The 16,679-nt window shown below is 44.1% G+C and overlaps 3 protein-coding genes across 6 annotated transcripts in view; 1 reads left to right on the forward strand and 2 right to left on the reverse strand.

Annotated features, from left to right (window-relative positions):
* PRMT7 (protein arginine methyltransferase 7) overlaps positions 1-7,943 on the reverse strand; it is a 48,027-nt gene extending 40,084 nt beyond the window's left edge. Inside the window, exons 1-2 of one of the 4 annotated variants that reach the window (XM_044255863.1) lie at positions 7,831-7,943; positions 2,688-2,867 (exon numbers count right to left, since the gene is read on the reverse strand). In XM_044255863.1, the coding sequence (XP_044111798.1) occupies positions 2,688-2,782 (95 nt within the window). In that variant the 5' untranslated portion in view covers positions 2,783-2,867; positions 7,831-7,943. The other 3 variants (XM_044255864.1, XM_044255860.1, XM_044255862.1) reach the window with 3 other exon arrangements.
* Positions 7,944-7,968: 25 nt separating this feature from the next.
* Positions 7,969-15,886, forward strand: SLC7A6OS (solute carrier family 7 member 6 opposite strand). Its single transcript, XM_044255875.1, has 5 exons — positions 7,969-8,202; positions 8,327-8,608; positions 12,794-12,997; positions 14,055-14,172; positions 15,112-15,886. Exons 1-5 carry the CDS (start codon positions 8,008-8,010, stop codon positions 15,240-15,242), a joined length of 930 nt encoding a protein of 309 aa, XP_044111810.1. The 5' UTR covers positions 7,969-8,007; the 3' UTR covers positions 15,243-15,886.
* The window catches only part of SLC7A6 (solute carrier family 7 member 6), a 38,209-nt gene continuing 35,696 nt past the window's right edge, over positions 14,167-16,679 (reverse strand). The window contains exon 12 of the transcript XR_006385451.1: positions 14,167-14,664. The gene's annotated coding sequence lies outside the window, so the exon portion shown is untranslated. The remainder of the gene's footprint in view (positions 14,665-16,679) is intronic.

Genomic DNA, 16,679 nt, shown 5'->3' on the forward strand with positions numbered 1-16,679 from the left:
ACCTGCCATGGAAGTGAGGGGTACCATGCCCAGCACTCTCCCTCACGTCATCAGGAAGAACGAAGAGTGCACCAAACTATAGACTGTTAAAGGGAGGAGACTTGCTCTTCCGTATTCTGCCACAATAATTCACAAACTTGGAAAATCTCTGGCAAGGTCAGGATAAACCTCCAGAACTCAGCAGTCCCAGCCCAAAAATGCCTTCTGAGTTCCAGGTAAGAGCTCGGGCACTCACTGAACGCAGGACCTCTCACTTCAGGTCAACATCAGGATCACTGGAGCGTTTTTGGTTTTGTTTTTGTTTTAAAGTAGGTTCCATGCCCAACCAACATGGGGCTTGAACTCGTGACCCTGACATCAAGAGTCACATGTCCTACTGACTGACCCAATCAAGCAGCCTGGAGAGCTTATTTTAAATGCAGGTTCGCAGGATACATGCAAATAGATCCTGATCCAGAAACTGGGCTCGAGTTTGGAAACATGCACTTTAACTGGTGCCCCAGGCACGGTGTGACAGAGGCAGTTCATACTCTACACTTTGAAGAGCACTGTACTGAAAAAATAGTGTTGGTTTTGTTTATTAAGGGCACACCAAGACTTTTACACATGAGCCCACTCACAAATGCATAGCTGAAATCTGATTCTGCCTTTCTCTGCCTTTCAAGAGGCATTTTTGGTCCTCATGTTCCCAGCCTCACCACCCACTCTCCCAAAGCACTATCAGCCCATTCCACTGCGAACATCCAGGATTTCTCTCTCCAGCAGGACACTCCCTCTTGCTCTTTTCTCTTTCCCACTTTCTGTCCATTCCCTCCTCATTCTTCTGCTTCCTCTATTCCAGGATTCCTTCTTCAGCCCTCCACCTTTCTCACTCCATACCCCCTCTGAAAGCCTGCAATTTTTTCCAGTTTCGATTCTAACAGCAAACTGGCCCCAGACCCATGTTTATCCACCCACTGGCATCTCTACCTGATTGTCCAAACCCAGATACCTAATCTCCCTCATCTTCCTCTTCCCAGCAACACTCATTCCTCCTGTGTTCTCTCTCGAACAACAGCTCCACCCAACCCACCCTGTCAGGAACAACAGCTCCACCCACCCAGAAATCTTGAGTGCTTCTTCTTCTTCTTCTTCTTTTTTTTTAAAAGATTTTATTTATTTATTTGACAGAGAAAGATCACAAGCAGGCAGAGAGGCAGGCAGAGAGAGGAGGAAGCAGGCTCCCTGCCAAGCAGAGAGCCCGACGCGGGACTTGATCCCAGGACCCCGAGACCGTGACCCGAGCCGAAGGCAGTGGCCCAACCCACTGAGCCACCCAGGCGCCCCTCTTGAGTGCTTCTTGAATTTTCTCTCTCATTCCTTCACTGCATCCAACGAGTTACCAAACTCAAGTTCCCTCAAAGCTGTCTCCTCCTCTCCCACCTCTACTGCCTCGCCTGTGGGGTTTGCAATGGCACCCAAATCGTTTCCGCTCCCTCCAACTCAATGTCCACACTGCTCTCAGTAAATGCTCCAAAATGCAACCTAATTTGTTTGCTCCCTGTTTAACATCTCAATTACTCAGGAAATAATGTTCTTTATCTTAGAAAGAAGGTAATGTTTTTGATCCCTTATTCTACACCACATACTGTATTTCATTCACCTGTCAAACCCTAAAATAAAGATATTATATGAGGACATGTACATTATTACATACATGAGCCATACATTGAGCCATGTATTACCATACTGAGGCTCAAGAAGTTAAGCAGCTTGACCAAAGTCAGATCTGAGATGCCGAAGAGCGCAGATTTACTCTCATTCTCCTCCTTCTGCATTCTGCCATCACCCTTCACAACACGACCCTGCCTACCTCCTTCAGTACCCTCTCTCACCATAGCCCTGCTTTTGTACCCCATTCCAGCCCCTTTGAACTGCTTCCAACCCTCCTAAACCAGTTCATCTGGAAGGTTACAAGTAATCCCTGCTGCTCAGAAAGCCATTTCTCTCCTAGATTTGGGAAATCACCTAAACAAGTATCTCTCCCAGCCCAGCTATTCTTGCTGCTTCCATGCACTCTTGTGCCTGTATCCACTAGTCTTTCTCTCATTGTCATATTTTTTTCTAAGCCTGTCTCTTGCACAAAACTGCAGGTCCCTTGAGGATGGGAACCCTATCTTTTTCATTTTGGTATTCACATTCCTAGCATGGTGCTAGCATGCTGTATGCACTTCATAACCGCTGAAGAACAGTAACTCACTAACATTGTTTTAAAGATCCCATCTAAGAAAACACACACACACACACTTTCCTGCTTTTTCCATTCAAGAGACTTTAACCATACTAACATATGTTAACGTGTATCACCATTTAAGTAGCACAAGTAAATGATTAAATTTCATGAACTCTTCAACTACTCCTCCTCCTTCCAGAATTGAACCTTGGGTCCTCTTTGCTCCACAAGACAGACCCTCTGAGACTCCAGTAAGGCTGTTACATGATATTTCACTCTCCAAACAGAAAGGACTTTGCCTAACCCCCACACAAAGCTACCTGACTAAGGAGACATGCTCGTGACCAACATCTGCCCTGATCAGAAGCACGGAGTAATGCCTAGTCCACATTCAGCCTGGGAGCATTCCAGGGCTCCCGCTTGGCAATCAAGTGTCCCACCAAGCTGCAAACAATCGTGAACACAACCTTGTTACCTTGCAATCTCCTGGTGGTAATCGTAGTGCTCATCCTCCTCCAGCCACTCCACAGATCCCGTGGTTGGATTGGCCCGCCCGCAGAAGACTTTCATGGTGCCAATCAGCTCCTCAGTTTCAGCACAGAAAAGCAGCCTTACTTGTGGACACTTCTTGCGGACAGGTCTAATCGTCAGAATTCTATTCACATCATGATGCCCAAAACGTAGAGAAAAAAATTTTAAGTCAAATAAAAAGGAAAAAATTCAAGAAATACACAAAAGTGTCAAAGCCACTGAAAATATTTCTTACGCAGCATATGACATCAAAAACTACAACACATCAATCCATAAAGCTATCTGGAAAACTTTAGCAGTCCTCAGTGATTCCAATAGGGGTCGGATGAGCCTAACGGGTGCATCTGGGTGCGGCCTCAAAATAAAGGCAGGTGAGAAGAGAAATAAAGCAGAGGGAACAGGAGGCTAACAGGAAAGGACGAACAGAGACCGGGGTGGTGGTAAAAGGGTGCCGCCAATCCTGCCTTAGTGTGCCAAACACTTAGTTTAAGGAAAAATATAAAGAGCAATTCAAACAAACTAGGAAAACCTTCATCTAACCAAGTAAATCATAGCAAGCAAACATAGATAATCCCAGAAATATGCTGAGTCAAAAAATAAGCAAATCACAGAAGACATACTGTGTGATGACATTTATATAATTTTATAATTATGCAAAACAAGAACAATATATTCTTTTTTTTTTTTAAAGATTTTATTTATTTATTTGACAGACAGAGATCACAAGTAGGCAGAGAGGCAGGCAGAGAGAGAGGGGGAAGCAGGCTCCCTGCTGAGCAGAGAGCCCGACGCGGGGACTCGATCCCAGGACCCTGAGATCATGACCTGAGCTGAAGGCAGCGGCTTAACCCACTGAGCCACCCAGGCGCCCCAAGAACAATATATTCTTCAGGGATCACACTAAAAAGAATAGCAAGGAACGAGGACAGTGATTATCCTTAAAAGGGAAGGGAAGGAACGCCTGGGTGGTTCAGTGGATTAAGCCTCTGCCTTCAGCTTAGATCATGATCTCAGGGTCCTGGGATCAAGCCCAGCATCCCGGGGAGCCTGCTTCCCGCCCCCCTGCCTACTTGTGCTCTCTGTCAAATAAATAAATAATCTTCTAAATAAACAAACAAATAAATAAATAATAAAAAGGAAGGGAAAAGGCTGGAATCGAGGAGAGCCACACAGAGGAGTTCAAAATAGCATTGTTTCTTCTATAAATGGGTGGTAGGATTAAAGAGGTTCATGATACTGTCATTTTTTATGCCTTACTGTTTTTTAATAATGATTACTTCTTACCTACTCAATATTTAATTTGAAAAGCAATTTAAAAAAATTCTTTATCTGGAGTGCCTGCCTGGCTGTCTTTACACTGTGCAACTCTGGATCTCAGGGTCTTGAGCTGAAGCTCCATGATGGGTATAGAGATTAAAGAAATTTTTTTTTAATTTAAGATTTTATTTATTTATTAGAGAGAGATAGACAAGCAGAAAGGCAGAGGAAGAAGGAAAAACAAACTCCCTACTGAGCTGGGAGTTTGATGCGGGGCTTGATGCCAGGATCCTGGGATCATAACCTGAGCTGAAGATAGCTGTTTAACCAACTGAGCCACCCAGGTGTCCCTAAAGAAATAAAAATTTTAAAAAAATTTTTCATCTAAAAAATATCCTTCAAATAAATGTTGGCAGATTCAGGTCTTAAACCCTTTTTCCGCAGAGATCTATTTCTGACAGAGAAACACCACCACTCAAAGTCTGAAGGCACCTCTCAGCCAGTATATGCTCTTCCAGCACCCTGCCTCTTACCTTCAGAAACATCAAGTGTTCCACACTTCCCTCCATTTCCAGTTAAACACTGATCTATCTTTAGGAAACCTTAGAAAGAATGACTACTTTGTAGATCACTAAAATGTCCCTAAGGTGCTTTACTGGCCAGAATTATGGCCTTTCTTTTGAAGTTATCTAGACTAACTTAACACTGAATTCTTTTTATTATTATTATTATTATTTATTTATTTGACAGAGACACAGCGAGAGTCAACACAAGCAGGGGATATGGGGGAGGGAGAAGCAGGCTTCTTACTGAGCAGGGAGCCCAATGTGGGGCCCAATCGCAGCACCCTGGGATCATAACCTGAGCGGAAGGCAGATGCCCAACAACTGAGCCACCCAGGTGCCCCTCTTTTTTTTTTTTTAATATATTATTTACTTAGAAAGAGAGCCCTGCACAGGGGGACGGGTAAGGGGAGAGGGAGAGAGAATCTCAAACAGACCCGACACTGAGCTCAGAGTCTGACACAGGAGTTCAATCTCACGACCCTGAGATCATGACCTGAGCTGAAATTAAGAGTCTGACAATTAAATCAACTGAGCCACTCAAACACCTGAAACACTGAGTTCTTAACAAAAGAGGATGGGGGAAAATCTTTTCTGAAAAGACTCAGGCAGTCAGCGGTCTGATTCAAGTAGTCAATTTATCCTTTGGTGAAACTCTACTTCTAAAATCTCAGGGTATCCATCCTCTCATCTAGTGGCTCTCAAACTTTGTGGCAAGCTCAGTAAGAAATGGCTTACATCAAGACACAATACACACACATAAACATAAGCTTTCAATAAACAGTATTAATTCTTCCTGTCAGCAAGGCCCTCTGATATATTCTACTCTACTTCATTTTTCTTTTAAACATTTTCTTTTTTAAACTGATCATGATCTGGGGTGCCTGGGTGACTTGGTTAAGTGTCAGCCTTCAGGTCAGGTCACGATCCCAGGGTCCTAGGATGAAGCCCGGTATCAGGCTCCCTGCTCAACAGAGAGCCTGCTTCTCCCTCCGCCCTGCTTGTGCTCTCTGCTGCTATCTCTGTTGCCAGTTCTGTCTCTCACTCAAATCAATAAATAAAACCTTTAGGGGTGCCTGCGTGGCTTCATGGGTTAAGTCTCTGCCTTCAGTTCAGATCATGATCTCAGGGTCATGGGACTGAGAGCCCCACATCGGGCTTCCTGCTCAGCATGGAGCCTGCCTCCCCAACCCCATCTCTGCCTGCTGCTCCACCTACTTATGATCTCTCTCTCTCTCTCTGTTAAGTAAATAAAATCTTTTTAAAAATAAAAATAAATGAATAAATAAAACCTTAAAAAAAGATTGAACATGATCCACTAAACTGATTTCGTAATTGGTGGGTTGCAACCTATAGGTTAAAAAGCTTTACCGGGGCACCTGGGTGGCTCAATCAATTGAGCGGCTACCTTCAGCTCAGGTCATGATCCCAGGATTCTGGGATGGGGCCCTGTGTCGGGCTCCCTGCTCAGCAGAGAGCCTGGATCTCCCTGTCCCTCTGCCTGCTGCTCTGCCTACTTGTGCTCTTTATCTCTCTGCTGAATGGATGAATAAAATCTTTTCAAAAAATTAAAAAAAAAATAAAAAGCTTTGCTAGAATCAGCTGTGAACATCTCCTATGCTAATTTAAAAAAAAAGTACAACTATCAGAATCCATAATGTGCTTTAGAAACTGTCCAAAAAATGCTACAGTAGAGAGAAATGGTCACATCTGGCCAAATGCTCAGGGTAGACTGAGAAGATGGCTAAGATTTAGGCAGGCATGGGAGTGAGAGGGCACTTCAGTAGATTAGAAAGACTCAGACAGTCAGGCATAGTGAATAAACCAGTTTAGCTAAAGTAAAACTGAACAAGGAGTCAAACATGTCAGTGGGGTACATACTGTAGAGAGTCCTGAAACCCTTATCCTGTGGGCCACATGGGATCAATTCTGAAGTCCTTTAAAGGTTAACAGTGTAGTATTCCTTGGAATACTGTAAAGCCTGAAGGACTACAGTTTTTTTTTCAATACCATAGAGAAGTTACTGGTTTTATATAAATGTAAATAAATGCTTGCAGATGGGAACCATGTCCTGTAACCTCTCTGGGTGAGAACCACACATCTTCTACAGAGAAATCCCCTCATTTATTATCACAACTTGTCTTTCTCCCAAAAGGAGCCACACTCCAGATTCAAGAGATATTTTGACAGAACCCCCCTTCTCCAAAACCTGTAAACTCATATGATGGTTTATAAGGAGGGAATGAAAACCACCCTGCCAAGCCCTGAGTGAGTTACCAGTCAGATTTCAGAGCAGATATTTGGTTCATTCATTCAAAATTTAGTAAAATTCACATAATGCCAAACACCGCATTAGGGACTGGAGGACTCCCATAACCAAAAAAACGAGACCTTTGTCCTCCAAGAGATAGGGAGAGACAGTATAAACAACCACAGACTGTGTGGGTGCAAGAAAGGAAATTTGAAGGATGCTATTAAAAAAGAATAACAAGGCTATGGAAAGACTGAGGAAGGTGACATTTAAGTTGAGACATGCAAGATAAGTTAACAGTGATGGAAGAGTAGTGCTTCTGCTTCTGGAAACTTTACTCCTACTTTTCCCCTACCCTTATTTCCCTATGGGAATAAAGAACTAAGGACATAAGCAAAAACTGACAAAAGCCTGGGTGACTGAAGCACTTTAAGCTTAAGTAAAATAGAGTACCAGTGGGCTTCTGCAAATCACACTGGGCCACAGTGGCTTCGGAAAGGTGCCTGGATTTTGTTCTACATGCACCACGCGCCACTCAAAAGTTTTAAGCACAAAAATATCCACGTCAGATGTACGTTTTTACAGGGCCGCTCTGGCTAGCATGTGGTGATTGGACCGGTAAATGGACAACTCGATAAAGTGACTGAGAAAAATCGAGCCCATTAACAGCTCCCTGAATGAGAGAAACGTGGCTCAGCTACGGGAGCGACAGCTGGAGCTCCGTATGATTGTGGTTCGAGTTTCTGTCGCTGAGAGGTGGCACCAAGAACTATAATCTAGGTCTCCGTGGAGGTCTCCCGACAAAACCGTATCCCAGTTCTCTCGCCAGCCCAGGGGCTGTAAGCCGTCCCATACGTACTATAGAAAGGTCCTCGAGAATTCGGAAGACACATACTCCGGCGGCCCAATACGCCCACGCCAGGACCGTCACCCCGAACTTTCGGGCTGACAAGAGATGACGGCTGCACCCAGGACTCTATTGCTACCCCACCTTCCCAACCAGCCCAGGGCCTCACCAGCCGCTGGAACCCTTCCGTCCACTTCCGCCGCCACCTCCACCTGCCAGCGGCTGGCGAAAGAGGGCGGGACCTCCCAGTGCCCGCTGGGCGTGCCGGGAGCGAGGCCCGGAAGCGGAACTTGAAGGCTCTCCCATCTCACCCCACGCGTACCCACAGTGCTCCGCGACAGTGGCTATGGAGGCCGGCAGGACTGCAGTACTTCGCGTGAAGCGGAAGCGCAGCGCAGAGCCTGCTGAAGCCCTGGTCCTCTCTTGTAAACGTCTCCGGAGCGGCGCCGTTGAGTCGGAGACCCAAAAGACACCCCCCGGGGATCTGGAGAGAGAGCCCGAGAATAATGTCTTCCAATTGGTGGCCACCGTGCGCTCCCAGGTATTGGGCGGGATGGAGCCGGTGTTTGAAGGGGATCGTAGGGCGCTGCTGGGACGGAATTGTATCCCTGACTCCTTGACGAATCTCCTGCTTACGCCGGCTTCCCTCCCCTACCACCTTCCAGGAGGAGCCAGTCCAGGCGCTCGTTCGAGCCGCACTGCGCCCTTCCCGGGGCAGCCAGCAGCGTATCCGCCGCGACCTCCGCGCTTCGGCTCGGGAGGTGCGGCAGGAGGGCCGCTACAGGGTGATCTCTAGCCGCCGATCCTCCGGGATTCCCTCGGGTGGCCTAGAGTCCGAAGACGCACCGGTAAACGCAGAAACCTCGGAGGACGCAGGTTTCCAGCTGGTCGACCTGGTCCACGAGGAAGGAGACCCCGAGGCGGTCGCAACCTCAGCCTCTCCCAAAGTGAGTATCCCCCCCCAGAGGACAACGCTAGGCTTCTCCGGACAGATAGTGCCAAGAGTCTGGGCGTTAAGTCAGCCCACAGCTAAGAGGAGGCAGACGGCTTCGCCTTATTGATAGATGATGTCAGCCGTGGTAACCTCGTTTTGCAGGTTAGGTTATTCGTTCATCAAATGTTTACTGAATAGCCACTATGTTCCAGGCATCGTTCTTAGGTTCTGTGGATATAGCTTTGAGGACTTAACATTTAGGTAGAGGAGACAGTAAAAAAGCTAAATTCAATGTCACATGGTGATATGGGCTTTACAGAGGTGGGGAGTGGCAGGGAAAGAGTGGTTCCATTTCAGAGAGGGTCTCAGAAAATAACATTAGAATGAGAACTTGGAGGAGGCGAATGGCAAAGCATTGTGGATGTCTGAAAGAAAGGCAGTTTCGTGTTTTCAAGATCACTGTGCCTGGAGCCCAGTGAACCAAAGAATAATAAGGAATTTGGGAGAACGATTTCTGTTAGACCTTGAAAGTACTTTTAAGGACATACTGCCTTACACCCTGAGATGGGGGAGTTACTGGAGGTTTTTGAGGAAGGTAGATGGAAAAATTCATCAAAGGGAGGTTAAAGGACTAGTCTTGGGTAGCGAATCGAGTTTGAGGCAGATTGAAGTATAGAATGCAAGTCTTCTCATATTTAATCCAGTGTTCGTTCCATTTTACACTTACCAAATTTGTTTTGTACCTCAGTTCCAAGAAACAAACTCTAGTACATGTATTAGGACTGTAGAGATAGAAACCTAAGGTTTGCCTCCTCTTGGTATTAAAAAAAAGTATTAAAAAAAAAAAAAGCACTTCACTCTTCTTTCCTTTTAATAGTTTTTGAAGTTTAAGAACTGAAATTTTAATTCAAAATTTATCAAGCAAAAAATATTTAATCATGGTGCTAGTATACATGGATAACAATTTGGGCATGATGACTATAGCCACATCTTTTACCAAAACTTACTGAAGACTGATTCATGAGTTACAAGTCAAATACCTTTTAAAAGTAACAAGTGTTGGGCGCCTAGGTAGCTCAGTTGGTTAACCAACTGCCTTCAGCTCAGGCCAAGATCCCGGAGTCCCAGGATCAAGTGCCACACCAGGTTCCCAGCTCCACAGAGTGTCTGCTTCTCCCTCTAACCTTCTCTTCTCTCATGCTCTCTCTCACTCTCTCTCTCACAAATGGATAAATACAATCTTAAAAATTAATTAATTAAATTTTTTTAAAAAGTAAATCAGTGTTGAGTGGAATCGAATCAATCAAATTTTTTTCAGTTTTATAACAAAAACTAATATATAAACTGATGAAGGATATGAACACAGATTTTTCTCAACAATGCAGTACAGGGGCGCACCAGGGTGGCTCAGTCGTTATGCGTTATGCGTCTGCCTTCGGCTCAGGTCATGATCCCAGGGTCCTGGGATCGAGCCCCACATCAGGCTCTCTGCTCAGCGGGGAGCCTGTTTCCTCCCTCTTTCTCTGCCTGCATCTCTGCCTACTTGTGATCTCTGTCTGTGAAATAAATAAAGTCTTAAAAAAAAAAAAAAGATTAGGTTGTGGTTAAATGAATAGGATCAGCTTTTTGACTTTGATAGTAATACTTGTTCAGCAAGTGCTGTCACTGTTTTCCCCTTCCAGAGATTTGAGTACAATTGTTTAGTAATGTTCAGCTTTTTTTTTAAGATTTTATTTTTACGTAATCAATACACTGAACATGGGGCTCCAACCCACAACCCAGAGATCAAAAGTCATATGTTCCACTAACTGAGCCAGCCAAGTGCCCCAGTAATGTTCAGCTTTGCAGTTAGTAAATGCCATTTCTGAACCTGTAGATCAGTTTTATATTTAGACTTATGTAACTGAAAATATTAATACATATGTAAATGCCGGAGAAATCCCTTCACCATCTCATAGAACAGCAAGACTCAGCTGTTTCAAGTTGTTTGTTGCCTGTTAAAAGTCATGGGTTGAAGATAAACTGGCAGTGTCCACTTTATGTTTTTGGTCTTAACAATGCCAATTCAGTTAAAATTCCCTGCGTCTCAAATGTTGCCTTGGGACTTCTGGGTGTTTCAGTCAGTTAAGCGATTGCCTTCGGCTCAGGTCATGATCTCAGGATCCTGGGATTGAGCCCCGCATTGGGCTTTCTGCTTAGCAGGGAGACTGCTTCCCCCCTTTCTCTGCCTGCCTCTCTGCTTACTTGTGATCTCTCTCTCTCTCTCTCTGTCAAAATAAATCTTTAAAATAAAATAAAATGTTGCCTTTTGCCTAATGAAAGGTATTTTAGTGTGGTTTATGTATAATATTAAATAAAGAATACTTAACACTTCTTACATTGTATAGATGATCTATAAGGTCAGATGCTTTTAAAATTCAGTGTGATAGGACATAGTAGCCAAATTTGCCTGTGAATTCTTTATGAAGCCAGACTAAGTTCTTGTCTTTTTTTTTTCAGGATTGTCTTTTAAACAGCTATTCAGAGGGCGCCTGGGTGGCTCAGTGGGTTAAGCCGCTGCCTTCGGCTCAGGTCATGATCTCAGGGTCCTGGGATCGAGTCCCGCATCGGGCTCTCTGCTCAGCAGGGAGCCTGCTTCCCTCTCTCTCTCTCTGCCTGCCTCTCTGCCTACTTGTGATTTCTCTCTGTCAAATAAATAAATAAAATCTTTAAAAAAAAAAAAAACAGCTATTCAGAAACACAACTGTAGACTTAATTGCAGATTTTTAAAAAATGTTTGCTCTCAATAATTATTTTTTAAAAATGGATTTAAGCTGAAAGCAAATTTGGGGTTTTATGCCTACTAGACTATCAAGGGAAAGGTTGTTGATAGCACTCTGGCAAGGCCATGATTAAAATGGTAACACAACTATAGTGCTTAAAATTGATGTGAGGCTTCTGGAAAACATGAAGCATGGCTTTACATATCAGAAATCCTAAAAATAGTGTGGGGCCTATCTTAAAACTACTTAAATTTATTTTTATTGTTTGGATTCCAAAGGCATCCAAACATCTAAAGAAATTTTAAAATAGTGATAGCATTTTTAAGATTTTACCCATTTATTTCACAGAGATACAGCGAGCTAGAGGGAACACAAGCAGGGGAGTGGGAGAGGGAGAAGCAGACTCCCTGCTGAGCAGGGAACCTGATGCAGGGCTTGATCCCAGGACCCTGGGATCATGACCTGAGCCACAGGGAGAGGCCCAATGACTGAGTCGCCCAGGCGCCCCAGTGACAGCATTTATTTACCATGTTATAGTTCTCATTAATTTTTTTAAAGATTTTATTTATTTGACAGAGCATGCATAAGCAGTGGAAACCACAGACAGAGAGAAGGGAAAGCGGGCTCCCCACTGAGCAGGGAGCCCAATGCAGGACTCAGTCCCAGGACCCCTGGGATCATGACCTGAACCGAAAGCAGATGCTTAACCGACTGAACCACCCAGGCGCCCCAGTGACAGCATTTATTTACCACATTACAGTTCTCGTTAATTTTTTTAATTTTTTAAATATAAATTTAATTAACATATAATGTTTGTTTCAGGGATGCAAGTCTGTGATTCATCAGTCTTACATAATAACCAGTGCTCATTACAACACATACCCTCCCCAATGTCCATCACCCAATACATTTCTCATTAATTTGATGCCATTTAAATTTTAAGCAAATAAAGTACTATTTTTTTTTAAGTGAAAAAAGTTCATTTTACTTTATCTAGTCATCTTCCTGGATAACTTACAGGTATAGACATCATCGTGGGCAACCCAGGTGGTAGCAGTCATCAGAGCTCAGGAATCGCCTTTAGACCCCTATAGGTCACACAAATGCAGAGGCATTTGCAGAACAACCATAGAGGTGCTCCTGTGGGCCTGCACATCCCTAAGGGGAAATCTTCTCAGGCCAGTCTTTCTGTGTCCTCTCTTATGTTGGTCAAGCACAAAAGAGCAGAAAACTATCTTTTAAGTCTCCCAAAGAAAAACTGAATTATTTTAGAAATAGCTAATTTTTAAATTTCATAGCTAATAGACTAGTAGGACATAGGGATAAGAGTCTTGAATCAACTGTAGAGAGACTTCCTTCACTCAAATCTTAGATTCCTCCTTTTGGAACATCCATATTTTAGATCATGTATGTATCATATCTCGATTTCTTTACAGACGTCTGACCCAGATGTGATCCTCTGCAATTCTGTACAGTTGATCCGTGAACGGTTGACTCTGTCTGAGGATGGACCAAGAATCGGGCACCAGGAGGAACAGAAAGATGACTATGTGTATGATATTTACTACTTGGAGACGGCCACTCCAGGATGGATTGAGAACATCCTCTCTGTGCAGCCCTATTGCCAGGAGTGGGAGCTGGTAAGGGGGCCCATGTGACGATGAGGGGCATGAAGTAGCCTAAGAAGTTCTCTGGTCTGGGTGCTTTGCTTGTGTTCCACATTACTGTATTCCTGTGTTACACATTGTCTCTTAACTCTTATCCTTGTTTAAATGGAAAAATTTATTCTGAATGCCTTTAGGAACCTGGGTTCAGTGCAGGGAATTTTGAGAGTGACAGTCTACACTGATAATTTTTGCTCTTAGTAGATCTTTTACAAGGTTTGCAACATCACTTTTATCATTTATAACATCCATTTCAGAGGAAAACATGTTTCCCATATAGGGGCTTATAATAAAGACAAAATAAACCAGAAATTCTTAACATGAATGGGAATAAAAACTTTTTTTAAAAAACTGGGCAGTGAACCTTTTAAACTGGGAGGAAACCTTGAATTAAGAAAACTAACATCCTGGCATCTTTTTTTTTTTTTAAGCAATCTCTATACCCAATATGGGACTTGAACTCACAACCCTGAATTCAAGAGTTGCAGCTCTATTGACTGAGCCAGCCAAGCACCCCTTGACATCATTATTAAAACAAATTCTAAAATGAGGCAAGGCACCTTATTCCATACCTGCATTGCAGCCATAGCCTCACAGTTAGGCACCCACCTTGGACCATTGCATAGCCTCTCTTCCTGCACACCTCACACCTGGGTTTTGGTTCTGATTTTGGGCATCATCCATAATCCATATCATCTCTGTCTCACCTGACTGTCCACTTAAAGATCACTGCCAATACCTACTCAGAGCTGTTTCTCCTCCCCACCATGGTGTGTACGCCTCTGGAGGTCATCCTATCCTGCTAGGAGTGTGATGGCTGGAGCTAGACTCTGAGGGGGGAGTAGGCCTGCCATCTCTTGTAGCCCAAGGTTACTACAGCCTCTTGTGCAGCAGACTCAGACCAGCTCCTAGGCTGCCTGTTTCCCAGACAGTGCTCTTAAGTGATTTTTCCGAGTTGGTCTGCTAATAGCTTCCCCCACAGCACAACCTTAGAAGTTTTGACTTATACTCAGGTTTGTGTTGAGGTATGCAGGTGAATGATGACCAGGAACCAGAAGATATTTATGAAGATGACGATGATGAGAACAGTGAGAATAACTGGCGCAATGAGTATCCAGAGGAGGAGAACACGGACGGAGATGAGTCCAGAGGTACGGGGGTGGCAGTCTTGGATGGGAAGGGACCGGTGGGATCCAAGACTGAGGTGTGAGCATAGTTACCATCTTAACTGTATAACTTACCTGGCTTTCCTTCTCTGCTGTTGAACTCCCAACAGCTCAACCACACGCTGTTGGAGCTATAATAGGAGCCCCAAGAACTGCTGTTTCCAAAGGACCTGCTGGGGTTTTAATGTCAGTCAGGCCCAGGTTCAAATCCTTAGTCTGTCATTGCATGTCTGTACATCTTGGAGAAGTTACTTCACCTCATCCTCTGTCCAGAAAACAAGAGTATTGCACTAACTTCAGTGATTGGGATTAAGGGAAACATCTCAGCTCAGTGTCTCTACTCCTGCTTCAATCAGGAAGGTACTGGAGAGGTTTGCCAGTTAAGAGTAGGGCTAGGATTTTGATAAATCAGTTATCTAACTTCTCAAGAAGTTGCTTTGTTTACGTTTTGAGAAAGATGCCACAGAGATACGGTACCTGGGGGAAAAAGGAAGGAAAGATATTCTGATGATACAGTTCCTTCAGGGATTATGTTCTTTGTGCCAACAAAAAGGTTCCTTGGTGTCTGTTAATGGAGGGACAATTAATTAAACTATGAATATTCTACTGGGGAAGTACCTGTGATATGTTAAAAGGATAGGGACAAATGTGAAATTATGTTTACAATATGACTACAACTATAGTAACTAAAATCCTATACCTAGGGGAGAAATGAAAAACTACTCCAGTGTTAAGGGATTTGGTTTAGTGGTAGAAACAGGATTGCCTTCTTTTTACTGCCCTAAATTCTCTTTTCTGAGTAAATATTGTAGAAGGGAGAACAACAACTAAATATGACCCAAAAAACAGACCTTCTTGAGATGGGAAAGAGTTACAGTGGTCACCTAGAAACTCAAACAGAGCCCATTCCTTTTACCATTCTAGGCTCAGATGAATATGACAGCCTCAGTGAAGAGGAAAGAGGCAACAGCAGACCACAGATGTGGAGCAAATACCCTTTGGATGTGCAGAAGGAGTTTGGCTATGACAGCCCCCATGACCTGGATTCAGACTGATGTTCCTGTGATACATGTGAAGTTCAGTCATGTGCCCTGAGGTCTCTGCCTGCAGCTTCAGCCACCCTCGTAACATCCCTGGGTTTTGTAGCTCAACACAAAAGGAAAAAGCGTGTCCAGCAGCGCCATCCGGTCAGTGGAAACTTGAGCTAAAGGAATTTGTCTTTTTTAGTAACAGTAGGGCCCCTTTACCTCAATCAAAAATGACTCTACAGTCTAGGGGAAATAAATGCCATAAAAGTGAAGCTTCCTGGCCTGGGGATTTTCCCGTTCTCCTGTGCTAAAGCCAATAAGTGGAAGAGAAACTCCTGTTTCCTCAGCACTAAGCTTTAGCTTTCCCATACCACCAGGCCACTGCCTCTACTGAAAGCTGGTTCTTTTGATACAATCTAGAAGGGCTACATTGAGTCCTTTATAGCAGCACCAACAGGATAGTGGTGGCTTTTAGAGAGGGAAGTAGGCTCTGCCTGAGCTCTGAGAAGTTTTAAGTTATTAGCTGTCTCCACCGCCCTGCTTCCTGACTCTGATAATGGTTGTAGAGACTGCTGTCTTCCTTTGGCAGTGGTGCCAGGGAGAACAGGATGTATGAATGTGATACTCTGTGTTTAGTAAAAATTAAAGGGAGCAAGAAAATTCCTTGAAAACCTTTTTTCTTTTTTTTCCCCTTTTTTAAAGATTTATTTCTCTGAGAGAGAACACAAGCCGGAGGAAGGGGCAGAGGGAGAGATGGATCCTCAAGAGACCCCCCTGCCAAAGCACAGAGCCCAACGTCGGGGGGCGGGGAGAGGGAGGTTGCAGGGGAGTGATTCCAGGACCTCGAAACTATGACCTGAGCTGAAATCAAGAGTTGGCCACCTACCCCATTGAGCCACCCAGGTGCCCCTACTTAAAAACCTTTTAAATCTGAGTCTTTTTTTTAAATTAACATATAGTGTATTATTTGCCCCAGGGTTTTGTTTTGTTTTGTTTTTTAAGATTTTATTTATTTGAGAGAGAGCATGGGGGGTGGGATTGGGCAGAGGGAGAGGGAGAAGCTGGCTTTCTCCTGAACAGGGAGCCTGACACAGGGCTCAATCCCAGGACCCTGAGCCAAAAACAGACACTTAACTGACTGAGCCACTTAGGTGCCCCAGATCTCAATGTTTTTACATGTTTTTCCACTGTACTCACTCTCTCCCATCCCCACCCTCCACCAAAAATGGGGAGACAGGTTTCAGGCTTGACCTTAGACACTAAGGACTTCAGGCAAGTGAGGAAAAGGTAAACATATCCTAAACTTAGCTTTCCAGTGAGAAAGGTCAGTTATTCACAGCACTCACCAAAAACAGTGACCAATTCTATTACCAAAACTTAGGTTCCCTATAAGGAAAACCTGACCCTACTTCTTTGCATACCTCAAACATCTTAACTCTGAGTTGGCATTTCTTCTTCTAACAT

This window comes from Neovison vison, chromosome 7, assembly GCF_020171115.1.
Source record: "Neovison vison isolate M4711 chromosome 7, ASM_NN_V1, whole genome shotgun sequence".
Lineage (NCBI taxonomy): Eukaryota > Metazoa > Chordata > Mammalia > Carnivora > Mustelidae > Neogale > Neogale vison.

Bases quoted from the DNA above. Each gene is read 5' to 3' on its own strand.
- SLC7A6OS (XM_044255875.1), top strand. From the start codon at position 8,008: ATGGAGGCCGGCAGGACTGCAGTACTTCGCGTGAAGCGGAAGCGCAGC. The intron at 8,203-8,326 runs GTATTGGGCGGG...ACCACCTTCCAG, and splicing joins TGGCCACCGTGCGCTCCCAG to GAGGAGCCAGTCCAGGCGCT. The intron at 14,173-15,111 runs GTACGGGGGTGG...TTACCATTCTAG, and splicing joins GGACGGAGATGAGTCCAGAG to GCTCAGATGAATATGACAGC.